At 43.9% G+C, this 18,380-nt stretch overlaps 1 protein-coding gene across 1 annotated transcript in view; it reads right to left on the minus strand.

Moving 5' to 3' along the window:
- Positions 1-4,363: 4,363 nt before the first annotated feature.
- Positions 4,364-18,380, minus strand: part of NUP155 (nucleoporin 155) — a 55,067-nt gene continuing 41,050 nt past the window's right edge. Inside the window, exons 24-29 of the mRNA XM_061608430.1 lie at positions 14,032-14,170; positions 12,769-12,904; positions 10,368-10,521; positions 9,778-9,882; positions 9,477-9,631; positions 4,364-4,622 (exon numbers count right to left, since the gene is read on the minus strand). Of these exons, the coding sequence (XP_061464414.1) occupies positions 4,364-4,622; positions 9,477-9,631; positions 9,778-9,882; positions 10,368-10,521; positions 12,769-12,904; positions 14,032-14,170 (948 nt within the window). The remainder of the gene's footprint in view (positions 4,623-9,476; positions 9,632-9,777; positions 9,883-10,367; positions 10,522-12,768; positions 12,905-14,031; positions 14,171-18,380) is intronic.

Raw genomic sequence — 18,380 nt, forward strand, 5'->3', positions numbered from 1 at the left:
CTTACAAGATTTTACAAAAAGACACTGGCTCCTGCCCTCAAAAAGCTTACAGTTGATAGATAGGTCAGATGAGGGGAGGATGGACATACATTATTGCTTTTAGAATATAAGTTAATATAGTAACTGAATAACTTCTACCAGTAAAAGTCAACATGGGTATGGTTTAGAAAAGTATATAATTGGTATTTCTCTATTAGACTCCCATCATCTTTCTTGAAGCATGTAAAAGCTTCTACCAGCTTTCCCTCAGATATATCAAAGAGGCAGGTCCGTCAAGATTGGCTCTCCCTAACTAGGCTGAAGAGATAGGGTCATCTAGAGATACAAAAATTCATCTAAAGAACTGAAGGACTCCTGCCTTGCCTGAGAGAACAGTACAACCCTGTAAAAGGTTAAAAACAGTCTTGGACACAAATTCATTTTTCACATAATTTAAAAAGACACCACAAATACAGGGAATAATGCCCCTATGGGAAATACGAAGTACTGATGCCAGTTGGCAACTTTGTTATTGTTGAGTTTGAGACAAAGAAATTGGGAAAAAAATTGTTGTAAAAATAAGTTTGATAATATGAAATCCTCTTTAAAAAGGGGACTTCTGTGGCATTTGCATTCCCTGTAAATTTTGATCAATGTTGGCTTGAAAAGAATCATATCACGAAGGTACTGCTGCAGCAAAGTGAAAATTCCCATCTTCATTTTAATTTCCCGTATGGAAGTGATGCTGACCAGCAACTTGTGAATACACAGTGGTCATATACGCACAGGGTCTTGCTTTGGAGGCAATTATATATGGATCTCTGTCAATGAATTGTCAACATGTTATGTTGGGCATGTTATGTTGGTCAGAGGTCATCTGCCAAAAGACATTTTAACTACAAGTTTCAAATAAACTTTATATATGACACTTGCCTGTGAAGCATCAGCTCTTTCTATATTTTGCTGCAGATGGTTCTTTTTTTAAAAAATCATACTTTTAGAGAACGGACCATTGGTCTCACCTGCATCATACCATCAGGTGGGTAGTAGCATCACCTAGTGTCAAAAGGCAGGAATGCAGGAGTCACAACTTTGGCTGCTCCATCCGGCTTGACCCCATTCCATTCCTGCCTTTGTCCTAGGTTGGATCCTTAGTACTAGCTTTGTGAGTTTGTTCCTTGTTGTTCTTGTTAGTTCTTTTCTTCAGTATTTGTCTTTTCTCTTATTGGTGACGTATTGGTGGCGGAGTCGCTCTATACGTGAAAGAAGGCATTGAATCCAGCAAGCTCGAAACCCCAAAACAGGCAGACTCCTCCACAGAATCGTTGTGGGTGGTGATACCGTGCCCCAGGAGGGATTTAATACTGGGAACGATCTATCGTCCCCCTGATCAAAATGCTCAGGGAGACCTTGAGATGAGATATGAAATTGAGGAAGCATCCAAACTTGGAAATGTGGTAGTAATGGGTGACTTCAACTACCCAGACATAGACTGGCCGCATATGTGTTCCAGTTATGACAAAGAAGCAAAATTTCTAGATATTCTAAATGACTATTCCCTAGACCAGTTGGTCATGGAACCAACCAGAGGGAGGGCAACCCTGGACTTAATCCTCAGTGGGGACCGGGACCTGGTGCGAGATGTAAGTGTTGTTGAACCGATTGGGAGCAGTGACCATAGTGCTATTAAATTAAACATACATGTAAATGGCCAATTGCGAAGAAAATCCAACACGGTCACATTTGACTTCAAAAGAGGAAACTTCACAAAAATGAGGGGATTGGTAAAAAGAAAGCTGAAAAACAAAGTCCAGAGGGTCACATCACTCGAAAATGCTTGGAAGATGTTTAAAAACACTATATTAGAAGCTCAACTGGAGTGCATACCGCAGATCAGAAAAGGTACCGCCAGGGCCAAGAAGATGCCAGCATGGTTAACGAGCAAAGTCAAGGAAGCTCTTAGAGGCAAAAAGTCTTCCTTCAGAAAATGGAAGTCTTGTCCGAATGAAGAAAATAAAAAAGAACACAAACTCTGGCAAAAGAAATGCAAGAAGACAATAAGGGATGCTAAAAAAGATTTTGAGGAGCACATTGCCAAGAACATAAAAACCAACAACAAAAAATTATATAAATACATTCAAAGCAGGAGACCATCTAGGGAGACAATTGGACCCTTGGATGATAAGGGAGTCAAAGGTGTACTAAAGAACGATAAGGAGATTGCAGAGAAGCTAAATGAATTCTTTGCATCTGTCTTCACAGTGGAAGATATAGGGCAGATCCCTGAACCTGAACTAACATTTGCAGGAAGGGATTCTGAGGAACTCAGACAAATAGTGGTAACGAGAGAGGAAGTTCTAAGCTTAATGGACAATATAAAAACTGACAAATCACCGGGCCCGGATGGCATCCACCCGAGAGTTCTCAAAGAACTCAAAGGTGAAATTGCTGATCTGCTAACTAAAATATGTAACTTGTCCCTCGGGTCCTCCTCCGTGCCTGAGGACTGGAAAGTGGCAAATGTAACACCAATCTTCAAAAAGGGATCCAGAGGGGATCCCGGAAATTACAGGCCAGTTAGCTTAACTTCTGTCCCTGGAAAACTGGTAGAAAGTATTATTAAAACTAGATTAACCAAGCACATAGAAGAACAAGCCTTGCTGAAGCAGAGCCAGCATGGCTTCTGCAAGGGAAAGTCCTGTCTCAGTAACCTATTAGAATTCTTTGAGAGTGTCAACAAGCATATAGATAGAGGTGATCCAGTGGACATAGTGTACTTAGACTTTCAAAAAGCGTTTGACAAGGTACCTCACCAAAGGCTTCTGAGGAAGCTTAGCAGTCATGGAATAAGAGGAGAGGTCCTCTTGTGGATAAGGAATTGGTTAAGAAGCAGAAAGCAGAGAGTAGGAATAAACGGACAGTTCTCCCAATGGAGGGCTGTAGAAAGTGGAGTCCCTCAAGGATCGGTATTGGGACCTGTACTTTTCAACTTGTTCATTAATGACCTAGAATTAGGAGTGAGCAGTGAAGTGGCCAAGTTTGCTGACGACACTAAATTGTTCAGGGTTGTTAAAACAAAAAGGGATTGCGAACAGCTCCAAAAAGACCTCTCCAAACTGAGTGAATGGGCGGAAAAATGGCAAATGCAATTCAATATAAACAAGTGTAAAATTATGCATATTGGAGCAAAAAATCTTAATTTCACATATACGCTCATGGGGTCTGAACTGGCGGTGACCGACCAGGAGAGAGACCTCGGGGTTGTAGTGGACAGCACGATGAAAATGTCGACCCAGTGTGCGGCAGCTGTGAAAAAGGCAAATTCCATGCTAGCGATAATTAGGAAAGGTACTGAAAATAAAACAGCCGATATCATAATCCCGTTGTATAAATCTATGGTGCGGCCGCATTTGGAATACTGTGTACAGTTCTGGTCGCCTCATCTCAAAAAGGATATTATAGAGTTGGAAAAGGTTCAGAAGAGGGCAACCAGAATGATCAAGGGGATGGAGCGACTCCCTTACGAGGAAAGGTTGCAGCATTTGGGGCTTTTTAGTTTAGAGAAAAGGCGGGTCAGAGGAGACATGATAGAAGTGTATAAAATTATGCATGGCATTGAGAAAGTGGATAGAGAAAAGTTCTTCTCCCTCTCTCATAATACTAGAACTCGTGGACATTCAAAGAAGCTGAATGTTGGAAGATTCAGGACAGACAAAAGGAAGTACTTCTTTACTCAGCGCATAGTTAAACTATGGAATTTGCTCCCACAAGATGCAATAATGGCCACCAGCTTGGACGGCTTTAAAAGAAGATTAGACAAATTCATGGAGGACAGGGCTATCAATGGCTACTAGCCATGATGGCTGTGCTCTGCCACCCTAGTCAGAGGCAGCATGCTTCTGAAAACCAGTTGCCGGAAGCCTCAGGAGGGGAGAGTGTTCTTGCACTCGGGTCCTGCTTGCGGGCTTCCCCCAGGCACCTGGTTGGCCACTGTGAGAACAGGATGCTGGACTGGATGGGCCACTGGCCTGATCCAGCAGGCTCTTCTTATGTTCTTAATTCCACCCCCCTACCTCATTTCTAGAGCATCCCTCCCACACCTTGAGGCAAAGACCAAATTGAGAGTGTTCCTGCTCTGGGTTGGGGCAATGACAAGTTGAGACAGCCCCATGGTTGTCGTGCAGTCCATAAAGTCCCCATTGGCCTAGTCAATGTGTTCTTGTTGTGAATGTTTATTTCCGCTATTTATTTACTGCTTAAATATTGAGTTTTCTAAGTGGAGGACATGAACATTAAAGAAACCATATACTGGATAAAATGAGATAAAATTAATCAAAGAAACAGAAAACTTCTTTAAAATACTTGCTGGAATAGATAGTTTGTTTTAGCTGTTGAAATCTCCCAGGAACATAGTCATGGGGTTCTCCAACATCACACCTGAGATCACTCCTTCAGCTTGGTGAGGGAAATCCATGCTTAGATCAATGCAATCTAAATTAATTATTTTACTTACTTCCATTTTCTCCTCCAATTCATGTAAAAATTCACCATCTGCAGCTATTGGTGAGATGGCTGTGGAACTCTTGGCACTCAAAATGGCACGTGCAATATATTCAAGACGCTGCTGAAGTGAAATCTCATTGCTGTTAAATTATAAAATCATATAATCAATATGGTAGCTTCTCTGAACACAATGTTATTATACAGCCACAAGAGTGGCTGTATACTGTAGTCAGCATGGATTTTCTGCATTCCGCAATGTTAAATTGAAAATACCCCCATGCCATTCTGATGCTTCCCATAAGCTTATTTCAAAACAAAAGCTTACAAAACGTATAGTCCTGAACTCAGAAACGCTTGCTTAACAACCCTCTCAATTTTCATGGCGATACACAAAACAGTCAGAGAGAATCAAGAGTTCAAAGTGCAAAAAGAGAGGAAAAAACCAGACCCCTTTGGGACTTTTTTCTGTCAGAGTTCTCATAATCTGTTGAAATGCATTAAATATCAGCCATGTTCACAGTGTACCTGTAATCCTATTACTGACCTTGCCCCCTACTCTGACCTTCATCTTCTACAGTTTAAAAGTTAAAAAAATGTGTGGCTGATTTTTAATTAATTTAAGAAATTTAGCATTGAATATCGGGCATGCTCAGTAAGAACTAACTGTCAGTGTTCTAAAAGCCAGACTCACAGCTGCTGGGCTTGCCTAATCAGGGGGCCACACCCACACCAGACCTGTATTTCACTTTAGACCAGCGTTACCAACCTTTTTTGACCCAACGCTCCTTTGCAAAATCTTTTTGTGCCCAACGCCCCCCTCAGATTAAGTATATGGCAATGCTTCCTATTATACTTAATATACTTAACAACAAACTCAATCAGTTTACCAGCATTGTGTCATTAAACAAGTTCATTTAAACATCACAGAAACAACGGGTAGCGAGTGTGTCCCATTCCTGAAGAAAACCAGCGTATAACTGACTGACTGCGTCACCCGTTTGCACACGGCACTCATCCTTTGGAAGAATGCGTCCTCCACCAATACACCCAGCTTAAACACTCTCTCGTGACTGGTTCCAACATCCCTCAAGACAGCACCGGAACGTTACCTAGTGCCAGGGCGTGGCTAATATCCCCATTCCTTGATATGTCACTGGCCGCTATTCAGAATTTCTTTACTAAAGAGCACACACTATTTATAGTGTTATTTCCATGAATTGAGACTATTAAATACATTCTAACTGGGGACAAAACAGTTTAAAAATTAATGATTTGTGTATTAAATAAAATTAAACTTAAATGCTTCAACTGTCGCATCAGACCGCCAAATGTCAATGCCCCCCTAATGAACCCAAACGCCCTCCTAAAGTTTGTAGTCACGCCAACGCCACCCTGAAAGGCTGTAACGCCCCCCAGGGGGGCGCTACTGCCCACGTTGGGAATCGCTGCTTTAGACAGTCATGGCTTCTCCCAAAGAATCCTGGGAAGTGTAGTCTGTGAAGGGTACTGAGAGGAGACTCCTATTCCCCTGACAGCTTCAGTGGCCAGAGTGGTTTAACAGTCAGCTGCTCTGATTGAAGGTCTGTGAGGGGAACAGAGCATCTCCTAGCAACTCTATGAGAAACTATAACTATCTAAAGGTCTTGTGTGGATGTGGCCAGGGACAGCTTTGGTTTAAATTTGGGTGGGAGGCTACATGTGCTGCTGTAGAATAAAAAGGTGGGGGAAACCCTGACAAAGAATGATACCGTTCACAATGTTTTCCTTTTGGAAAGGAAAGGGGCTTCCCCTCTGCCCACTGCACACCCATCCAATCTCCTCCCCTCCCCCTTCCTCCCCTCCCTGCCCCTCCCCCAGGTCAGTTTCACCTATCCTAATCGTTGTACAGGAGTAAATCCCACTGAACTCAAAAAGCATGCAAATGATCAAACCTTCCCTCCTCTCCCCTCCCCCTTCCCTCAACCCTCTTTCCTCCTTGATCCTTCCCCCTCCTCTCCCCCATGGTCAGTTTTGCCTATCCTAGTTTTACCTGCGAGACCAGGGTTCAAATCCTCACACAGCCATGAAGCTCACTGTGTCACCTTAGGCCAGTCACTGCCTCTCGCCTCAGAGGACAGCAATGATAAACCACCTCTGAATTCCACTTACCTTGAAAACCTTATTCATAGGGTCACCGTAAGTCAGAATTGACTTGAAAGTAGTCCATTTCATTTTCAAGCATGATTGCATGGGGGTAAATCCCATTAATAAGCATGCAAACGATCAAACCTGCCTTCCCCTCGTCCCTCCCATCACCTCCTTTTTGCCCCTTCCCTCCCACTCTCCTTCCAATCCTCTCCTTCCCCCTCCTTCTGCTCCCCTCTCCACCTTCTTCCTTCTCTCTATCCTCCCCCTCCCCTCCGGTCTATTTTACATATGCTAAGCATGATTGCATGGGAGTAAATCCCATTGAACTCAATAACCATGCAAATGTTCAGACCTGCCTTCCCCCTCTCCTCTCCCTTCCAATCCCCTCTTCCTCCTTCCTCCTCCCCTGCCCACTCCACACCTCCCTCCCCAAGGTCAGTTTTACCTATCCTAAGCATGACTGCACAGGAGTGAACCCCACTTAACTCAATAAACATGCAATGATCAAACCTCCCCTCCTCTTCCCCCTCCTGCCTGCTCTCATCCCCCTCCTCGCCTCCCCATCCCATGTGGTCAGTTTCACCTATCCTAAGCATGATTGCAGGAGAGTAAATCCCACTGAATTCAATAAGCATGCAAATGATCAATCTATTCTGAGCAAACTTGCACAGGATCCCATTTCTTACCTTCCGGATTAAAAAGCAGAGAAATTAAGAATGTACCTATAGTCAACAGGTATTTCTATTAAACTTTAAAAAGCAGGGAAATTGGGCAGCTATAGTGAATGCACCGGGGGAGCAGGAGACCTGCTGTACAACCCGAGCCTGAAAGCGGGGGAGGGGGAGCCACCGCTGTGAGCTCCAACCAAGCAGCTGTCTCCAAAACACAGAGGCCACACAAGCAGCCTCTGCCGTCCCCAAAAACAAAAGGGGGGGGGGAAACATCTCAAACCAACTACCCCAAACCAACCCAAACTACCCCAAAAATGGATGAAGGTGAAAGAGGAGGGAGGGGGGAAAGCTTGGGAAAAAATCTACAACAAGAGCTCCCAGTCCCAAACACACTCTCTCACACACAAAACTTTCACACAAAATTCTCATACTACACGTGGATATAACTGCCTCAGACGAAGGCAAGAATGAACTGGATGCCCCAGGTCTTGACTTCAGTACATTCTTGCCTTCGGATGCTAGATGGCGCTATAACCCATGTGATGGCATGCTACCTGGGGAAAAATGTAATTTTCTAGGTTAGACTCTGTAGAAACAGTAGTAACACAGAAAAGAAGGAAAGTAAGAAGAACACCAACAAGCATACAAAAATGTGATTCTCCATATTTGGAGATGGCAGGTGTTTCCACCACTCACCATAAGCTCAGAAGCACATGCTACCAAATTCTTCCAAGCTACACAGGAAGTGGATTGGACTGTGAAAGACCAACCCAAATTGTGCTTGGATTTTGACAAATTTGTAGGGCAGCACAATATCTCAGAGAGGAGGTCAGGTCTTCTGCTCTTCTGGTGCATTCGCTATAGCTGCCCAATTTCCCTGCTTTTCAAAGTTTGATAGAAATATCTGTTGGCTATAGATACATTCTCAAGCCGCAAGGTTTTTGCCTATTAGTGAATCTATTTTCAACCTTTTGACATCTGGGCTCTGTTATTCAGTCCATCTATACTTCTCTGCAGCACATAATTCTTCCTTTTAATACTGCTCTAACTTCAAAAATATCTCCATTGATTTCTACCACTGAGCCCTTTATCTCCTACTGTCTCGCATCTTGGCCATCTCCGCTGTACTATCTAGAAATACATAGCAACTAAAAAACATTCAGTTTTAGATATGTCATATACAGAAAGCATGGTCTGGTAACTTGGACACGACTTATCAGTTGCTATCCACAATAAGCTATTTTGGCACATAAGTGCTTTATTAATTAAATGAATAAAAATAATATTGTTCAATGCATTTTTATACCTTTTATGCTACTAGCTATAACCACATCCCTTGCTACTGCATCTCATACATTGTATGACATGGAGAAAAATGTTTCCTTGATTGTGTCTTTTAAAAAATCCTACATTAAAAAAAATTATCACTACTACTTTAAGGCTAGTTCAGATGATACTTTGGACAAGATCAAGAGCCGGTTTTAATCACTCCCCTCACCCGTAGATAGAAGGTAGCCAAATGAATCTCCAGATCAATATTATAAAGAAGGGGCTGCAATCACTTCCTCCTTCTAATTGTAGTCTGGTTGCTAAAAGAGAGACTTTCCAGAAGAGAAACGTAGTGAGCTGACTATGGAAGAGAGTGATCTCTTCCTGTATTGGCAGCAGCTTGGGACCATGGGCTGGAAGTTCTCCGCTTCTGCTACACATGTATACTCAGAAATAAATCCCATTAAGTTCAGTGAGTACACAGGATGGCAGCCTGAATCATATGTCCAGTTCTCTACAGTATTATTTACATAATGAATTTTATATTCATACACATGATAGAGTTTGAAGGGAATCAAAATCCTGATTTATCTTCATATCAGTTTCATAGCTTTTAATAACACCTTGTGATCCACCTATCAAACTCAGCTCACTAGCAATGTCTGAAACTCATCAGGGCTCAGTAAACCTTTTGGTTCTGCTGCAAACTTGAGAATGCAAATACAGGAAGACTGTCAAATGCTTGGAACGTACAATATTTGGCTGGTGAGCTTGTTCAGCTTAATGGATCACAATTTCTTGCAGCCCGGCTTTTAGTAATTTGCGTCATAATGATTCATTTGTAAAAATTGTAATATAAAAAATAACCAAATAAACCAGAAAGTATTTCAACATTAGAAGCATTGACTGAGAATAAGCTACCCTTACCTATGCATGTCTGCCAATTTTGCCAGCACTCTGGCTGCATTACTAAAACTTCTGTTTTTCTCAAAAAACCTCCATAGCAGATCCATATAGCGAACTTTATTTTGATCAACTTTGGCCATACGTGCCAAATATGGCTCTAGAAAAGGAGAATTTATCTGCAGGAATCAAGCAAAAAAAATATAAAGTCCTATTAGTTTGCCACTGCTGTCTTTTATGCATTGTGACTATAAAGTACGCTTCTGAAATATCAAACACTGTATCAAAAACGTATTTATCTAAATCAACTGATCTATGGTCTTACCTGCAACAGTTTATCTGAGAGATCAGCTTGGACCAACCAACTGTAAAGAGCAATACTAAAAAGTTCATCTGTGGAACGTTGGGCCAATTTAAGCATTTGTTCAAACTACAATGAGAGAGGGGAAGGGAATTAAAAGATATTTAACAGTATATTTTAATATACTTTTAATCCTACTAATCATTTCCTGTACACCAATTCATCCTTGAAATTGTTCTACTGAATTATACTGAAATAGGTTGCTACACTGTAACAACAGTTTTACAATAAATGTATGGTATGTGAAACACACTGGCCTGGAACTAAAGAACCGTTCATGACCTCAAGGGAACTTTGGATTTGTGTTTCTCTAACAGCAACCCCCGCTCATGTCACACGACAAACGTCTTTTGAAACTAAGGATAGTTTGAAAAGCAGTCTATGATAGGGTCGAGTTTTTGTAAACGGAAAGTCAAAAGATTCTACTGGTCACACTAAAGCCCTTGGGCACACTGAAAGTAGTTTTTTGGATCCTGAATACTGGGTTTAAAGTTTAAAAGTACTTTCCAGGCAAAGTTAATAGCAGTTCTGTGTGTGCCATGCTAATTTCTTACATGATGTCCTGCTTCTTCATTGCTCAGCATGTTAGGATCAGATGACAAGACAGGAGGACCAGGTTTTTTGGGCACGCTGGGAGATTGTGGAGCAGCTTTACTTTGATTGACCAGCTCCTGGAGGGTGTCTGTGATGCACTTATAGCTGTTTAGTCTGTAAAAAAAAAAGTGCAAACCACAGGAAATTGACTTGTAAGCAAATACTTCCAAGCATTCACAGCAAGATCTGTAGCCTTGAAAAATGTACCATTCCATTTCTTTATATGCATGTTACTTTCTACAGAAGGTTCACTTCTGATAACACCTCCTAGATTGCTAGAACGTGCAATAATAATAATAATAATAATAATAATAATAATAAACTTTATTTCTACCCCGCCCTTTTTCCAATAGGACTCAGAGCAGCTTACAACTAAAAACAACACCATTAAAACATACAGAAGTATACAATTAAAAAATAATTAAACTATGAGAAAAATTAAAACCATAAAACATACGTTAAAAACCACGAACAATTTAAAATAATAAAATATTAAAATATTTAAAATAATAAAATCATATAATATAGTCACCAATCCTATGACACTTAATCCTGGTCGTTCTCTATCCCAAATGCCCGTTGAAATAAAACAGTCTTTACTTGTCGCCGGAAGGACGGCAAGGAGGGAGCTAATCGCACCTCACTCAGAAGGGAGTTCCACAACCTAGGGGCGGCCACTGAAAAGGCCCTATCTCGTGTCCACGTCATATGTACTTGCGAAGGTGTGGGGAGCACAAGAAGGGCCTCACCTGAAGATCTCAAATCCTGGACAGATTCATGTAGGGAGATACGATCTGTCAAATAACCTGGACCTGAGCCGTATAGGGCTTTGTAGGTCAAAACCAGCACTTTGAATTGTGACCGGAAACAAATTGGCAGCCAGTGGAGCTGTTGTAACAGGGGGGTTGTATGGTCCCTGTAACCAGCCCCGGTTAGCATTCTGGCTGCAGCTCTTTGTACCAATTTAAGTTTCCAAACAGTCTTCAAAGGCAGCCCCACGTAGAGCGTGTTACAGTAGTCTAAGCGGGATGTAACCAAGGCATGCATCACCCTAGTCAGATCAGGCAGCTCCAGGAACGGGCGCAGCTGGCGCACCAGTTTTAATTAGGCAAATGTGCTCCTGGATACAGCAGTAATCTGGGCCTCCAAATTCAAAGCTGAGTCCAGGAGTACACCCAAACTGCGAACCTGAGACTTCAGGGGGAGCGCGACCCCATCCAGCACCGGTTGAATCCCTATTCCCTGATCTGCCCTCCGACTGACCAGGAGTACCTCTGTTTTATCAGGATTTAATCTCAACTTGTTTGCCCTCATCCAGTCCATCACTTATGCCAGACACTGGTTTAGGACCTGTACGGCTTCCTTGGCTTCAGGTGGAAAAGAGAAATAGAGTTGAGTGTCATCGGCATACTGATGGCACCAAACCCCAAAACCCCGGACAACTTCTCCCAGCGGTTTCATGTAGATGTTAAATAACATGGGGGACAAAACTGAACCCTGAGGGACCCCATAGGTCAATGGCCAGGGGGTCGAACAGGAGTCCCCCAGTACCACCTTCTGGGTTCGGTCCTCCAGGAAGTGCCCCCAAGTCCCATCTCGGCAAGGTGGCCCAGAAGGATACCATGATCGATGGTATCGAAAGCCGCTGAGAGGTCCAATGGCTTCAGAAAGTATGTAGGCATTAGACTCTAATTCAAAATAATTAGTGGACAAAGCAACATAAAGAAATAAGTGCTAGCTTACAGCCTGCTCTGTCAAAAAGACTCAAGGAGGATATTAATATTATAGCTGACCATCCTTCCAGTAATCCCAAATCTTAGACGTACCCATCCTCTAAAGTCCAGCAAACTATTGCACAATGAGTAATTTTAAAAAAAAAATATTTATTTATTTATTATTTGATTTATATCCCGCCCTTCTTCCCAGCAGGAGCCCAGGGTGGCAATTACTCCAATTTCATTCAGTTCCTACCCTTAGCCTGATAGGAATTTCATGGCAGGAGCTGCATACTCAAGATTATTGGTGGATGAGCAGAGAGTATATTCTTCTGTTATTATGATTCCTATATTATAAACGTTTATTTTTTAGGTTATCCTGCTACAGAATGGGAAGGGCAATCCCCTCTCATACGTTCTGAAACACTGTCAAGCAATTGCTTATGCTCAATCGTAATTTATTCTACTGCCCAAAATCCAATTTCACGCCAACTGACTAGCATCTTAATGAAGAACTGAAAAGATATGCTTACATTATATTCATCTACAATTAATTTTAAACTATTTCCATAAATGCACAAGCCCAGTAAACAACTGCTAATGTCTCTGTCCAGAAGAAAAATTCGATTGCATCCCAAAAACTTGCCTTTCCTGGAAAGCCTGACAGCCAACAACATCTTCTTCTGGTTCTCCATTTTTGTAATAATGGAGTCCAAGACCTTGGGGATCTTTCTTCTCTGCAGCCGTGAGAGAAAGTTCTACCACACCCTCATAGAAACGTACTTGAAATTACAAAGGAAAAACCCCACAGTAAGTGAAAAAGTACTACAGGATATAAACTACAAAAACAACATATTTCCAATTACAAAATGTATCAAGCACCACTCAAAGTTCTAATTCTAGGCTGTGATGCTGTGGGCACAAGGGCCATCTGTACATCTACCCACAATTTTCAAACAATTTATCTCTTTGAAACCCTAGAAAACTAGGGCATTTCTCAAGCTTTTACTATTTTACACAAGTAAATTATATGTATAATTAAAAAACAACACACAAAATGACAAATACTGTGTATTTTGCTTCTGAACTCTAAATTCACATATTAAGTATTTAAATGATAGCACCAATTTCTTAATATGATAAAATATGCTTGAAGTAGAAAAAAATCGTAACAGGGAATCTGAAGGTCATCTGGAGGTGGGGGAGAAGGAGACGGTGCATGGGCAGGGGCTATAAAGCCAAACCCAAGACACACAGTTACCACTCTTGTGACTTTGTTCTTCCAGGCAACTGAAAGGAATTGGGGGTGGGGCAGAGGGTGAAACACAGCTATGAGGCTAGTTCGCAGTCTCCTGAGATTGAAAGCAGGAGCTGAGCATACTCTCGCTCTGTGGTTCCTACCTCTTCCTCTTCTTATTTTTAAAAAGCTTTCTCTGTAAAAAGCAGATCTGTTCACTGCTGAGGCAGAATAATGGCTTCAGAGAAGAAGTGGGGAGGTGCCTAGTGTAGCACCCAACCAGGTCTTTTTTTAAAAGAGCTTGCCTCCTAGTGAATGGAGAAGAAAGCACACCAGGATTCTGTGCCACTGGATGGAAACAGCTAAAGCAAATTATGTGTACTTTGGTCTGTGTTGTTGTTTTAATTGTTATGTATACGCATTACTATCTATTATGGATAAGCTCCTCAATATTCCTGCACCAATTGATATAGAGGGATATCGAGTTGTTAGCATAGAATCTTTTCAATATAGATTGTACCAACAAAGTTCAGCAGACTCACTGAAATTATGCACCTAAATTAGTCATGTCTATTACTTTCAATGGGTATACCATTGAATAATGCTGAGGATAACAGCACTGGTTAAACACTGTATTCACAAAGCTGAGGTTCATCAATGCTAGCAACTCACCTTGCCTATACTGTGCACAGATATTGGCAAGATCTACCTGCGTGCTAATCTTCTGATATTCTTTCAAGGACTCTCTTAGCATCTTTTCTTTTTCAGATTTGTTCTGAACTTGTCGGGACCTCTGAAGTAGTTCATTTGCCTGATGAGACACAAACAGAATGGAAAGTTGGACTTACTGTGATGTGTCCTTCTGGTCAGCGGAGAGTGGGGCAGACAGGAATGGGTTAACTCCTCCTGCAGGCAGAATCAGCACTTGAGAAAAGAATTTGGTTGGTGGCCAGCTGGAAGGAGGAGGGAACCTTCCTCTCCTCTATAGTTCATGACACAGCTGTAAAAACTGAGTTCTGAGCAGCCAGCCACTCTAACCTACGTAAACTTGAACAGTGAATAGAACGAGGAAAAAACATAAACATGTCAGCAGACAGTAAGAGGAGGAGATGCAGAAGGCCCTTACTATACTATCCAGAAACAGAACAACTGAAGGTCGCCTGAGGGTTCCCGGAGAGACATCCTCCCCACCTCACAGTCCAGGTTCTGCTGCAGGATGGGGCTGTCAGCTCCCCTCTTTGCTGACCAGAAGGACACTTCACAGTAAATCCAACTTTCTGTTCTTGGTCAGCGGATGAGTGGAGCAGACAGGAATGGGATGTACAAGAGCAGTGACCCCATTTACACCCTAGGGTGGGTGCAGACCTAGGTCATTACCCTTTGAAGGACCCTCCTGCCAAAATCAGCTGCGGGGGATGCAAATTTGTGGACGGGTGAGCCAAGGTAGCTGCTTTGCAAATGTCTTCCAGTGGGGCCTCATGGAGTGCCGATATGGTGGCAGCCCCCCTAACTGAGTGTGCAATAATCCCCTGTGAAGGGACCCTCCCTTTGGTCTGCTATATCTTGATTACACAGTCCCTCACCCAACAACTAATGATGGACCTGGACACCTTCAATCCCTGGGTGCCTTGTTTAAACGACATGAAACAGGGACTCAGACTTCCTAAATGGCTCTGTTTGATCCAGGTAGATCCAGAGAACCCACTTAACATCTAGTGATACTTCTTTTCCTTGCAATGGACTGGGTTGGGGCAGAAGCTGGGAAGAGTGATATCCTGTCTCCTGTGAATGGAGGAATTGACCTTAAGTGGGAAACGAGACAGGGCAAAGCACTACTTGTCTGGGTGTATGACGCAAAGCTCCTCCCGGACAGAGAAGGCCCCTAGTTCCCCCACCCTCCTAGCTGAGGTGATTGCCACTAGAAAAACTGCCTTGAGTGTGAGGTCCTTGATTGGTATGGAGTGTGCTGGCTCAAAAAGAGGCCGTGAGAGAGGTCTGAGGACTACCGTAAGGTCCCAGGAAGGAAACCTGGGTTGCACTGAGGGGTGACAGGAGGGCCGCCTCCCAGAGGAAATGTTTGACTTGAGAATGAGAGGAAATGCAATGTCCCCCCACCATCAGGAACATGCTGCCAAGGGCCACCACCTGTTTCTTGAGAGTGTTGGGAGCCAATCCCTGGTCCAGTCTGTCTTGTAAGAAGTTGAGGATGGTGTGAATGTGGCACTCTGCAATAGGTAACTGCTTGCATCTGCGCCACCTGTTGAATGCCTTCTAGGCAAGGTCATAAATTCTCTAAGTGGATGGTTTGCATGATGCCAGGATGGTGGAGACAACTGTCTCAGACACACCCTCTTTCCTCAGCCATTGCCACTCAGTCTCCAACCATGAAGCTGTAGCCATTATGGATCTAGGTGAAGGATGGGACCTTATGACAGGAGATCCAGCCTGAGAGGGAGGCACCATGGAGGACTGGAACTGAGATCCACCAGACTGGAGAACCACGGCCTCCGGGGCCAGTGTGTGGCTACCATTATCACCTGAGCCTGGAGAACTCGGATCCTCCGGAGAAGCCTGGTCAGGAGAGGCAGAAGTGGGAAGGCATAGAGAAGTCCCCACAGCTAGGGGGCTGACAAGGTGTCTATCTCCTGAGCATGCAGATCCCAGCCTTGCATCATGAAGCAGTCCAGTTGGGTGTTTGCCAAGGAGGTGAACAGGCATGCACAGGAGCCCCTACTTGGGCAATCTCTTGGAACACTTCCCGGAGAAGAGCCCACTCTCCCTGGTGAACTTGTTCCTGACTCAGCTAGTCTGCTTATGTGTTCAGGATCCCTTGCACATGTATGGTCGATATGGATGCCAGGTGTGTCTCCACCCACTGAAACAGCAAAGTGGTCTCTTCCTGAAGGGGGCCTTTGTTCCCCCTTGTTTGCAAACATGTGCTTTGGCTGTGATGTTGTCGGTGCACACCAGCATGTGCATCTGGGACAGGCGAGGCAGAAACTCCTAGAGCACCAGCCAGATTGCCCTGAGCTCCAACCAGTTGATTGACTCTCCTGCACTGACAATTTCCCTGCGCCATGTTGGAAAGACATGTCACTCCCCAGCCATACAGGCTCGCGTCGGTGGTGACCACCAACATTGCTGTAGTTCTGAGAGGGAGGCCTTTCTCTAGATGTAGTATATGGCTCCACCACCATAGGGATTCCTGCACGGATCTGGGATGGTAATGACCAGTTCTGATGTAAAGCAATCTGATCTTGGTACGGAAGCAGCAACCACTGGAGGGCTCTTGAGTGGAAGTGTGTCCACTGCTATGGCTGCTATGATGGGCCCATGTAACTGGGCCGGTTCCATCAGATAAACCTGCCTGTCCAGCTGGCGTGTACGTAGCTGACATAGAAACTTGTCCGTTCAATCACAGGAAAGGAACAGCTTGCTCTAAGCTGTGTCGATTACCACTCCAAAATGCTGGAGGCGCTGAGTGGGCTCTTGTCCCCGTTGTTTATAAAGCTATAAGTCTCTGGGCACTGGATGGTTGTCTTGAGGTCCCGTTGTGCAGCTGCTGCTGAGGAGACCCTCACCAACAGGTTGTCCAGGTAAAGATATACATGGACTCCCCGAGTACAAAGATGTGCCACCACTGGTACCATGATCTTGGTAAACACCTGTGGTGCCAAAGAAAGACTAAATGGCATCGCCCTGTACTGGTAATGGCCATGTGCAAAGCGGAGGAAACGCCAGTGCTGTTGTAGAATGAGGATATGCAGGTGCACTTCTGTGAGATCTATAGATCATAGGAAGTCCCCTGATCGCATGGCTTCCACTATGAACCTGAGCATCTTCATCTTGAGCTTTTTTGCTCGTAGGAAGCAGTTCAGGAACTTTAAATCCAGAATAGCACAGTAATCACTGTTGCGTTTGGGAACTGTAAAGAACACAGAGAAGATTTCAGAGGACCACTGATATCCTGATTCAGGTTCTGTGGCACCTATCTCGAGAAAGTGGAGATAGCATCCATGGTTCTCTGCAGCTTCTCTTGTTTGTGTGATGGACAGGCTGCCTAACATCTGACCTGAGGAACGGTGGTGAACTCCAGGGCGTAACCAGAATAGACGACATCCAGGATCCACTTGTCTGAGGTGGAGGCTGCCCAGATGTAGGCAAAAAGCTGGACCTGCCCCCTACCTGGGCCCTCCTGGTGTCATGCTTGATTTTGCTTGGCACTGGGCTTGGAATGTTGGTGATGTTTGGTACCCCACACACACACTGGGGGAGGGGGTCATGCAGGTGTGCTGTCGAGTGGAATTCCAATATTCGCTGAACTGGTGAGTAATTCTGTAGGTGGTCAGGTAACCCTTGGAATGAAAACACTGAGATGCCTTCTTGTGGAATTTGTCCTTCTTGGGAGCAGAAGGAACAGCCTTCTTTTTATCCTTGGTCTCCACCAGGTGGTGCTCCAGGGACTTACCAAAGAGCTGCCCCCCCCCACCTATAGGGCAGGGCTGAAAGGCTGGCTTTGGAATGATGGCCCACTTCCCACTATTTCAACTAGATACTGCGTCTTACTACCATGCCATATCTGAGTGCTCATGCTCAGTATTGCAGGTTGGCCAAGGAGGAATCCGCTAAGAACTCAGCTGTCTTTATCAACTTATGTAGACACTACCTGATGTGTCTGGCATCTGGTGGTACTCTGAGAGAAGTGCCTTAATCCATAACTGCCACCCTGGCTAGAAAGGAGTTGGCTGCTGAAGCCCTCATGGCCAAAGCAGAGGCTTCGTGCACCCGCTTCAAGATGGACTCACTGCACCTGTCACTTTGATCTGATAGAGTATCAGCTCCCTCCCTGGGGATGGCAGTTTTGGCCCCAAGAGCAGATACAGGTTCGTCAATGGCCAGAACTTGGAAGGCTTCCATAGCTGTGGCAGGAAGGCCATAGAGCTATTTTGAAAAGGTGTGAGGAGCTTTGGATTTGGCTGGATGATCCCATTCTTCCTTAACAATGTCCTTGAAGAACTTTG

The sequence above is a fragment of the Rhineura floridana genome, chromosome 1, assembly GCF_030035675.1.
Source record: "Rhineura floridana isolate rRhiFlo1 chromosome 1, rRhiFlo1.hap2, whole genome shotgun sequence".
Taxonomy (NCBI): domain Eukaryota; kingdom Metazoa; phylum Chordata; class Lepidosauria; order Squamata; family Rhineuridae; genus Rhineura; species Rhineura floridana.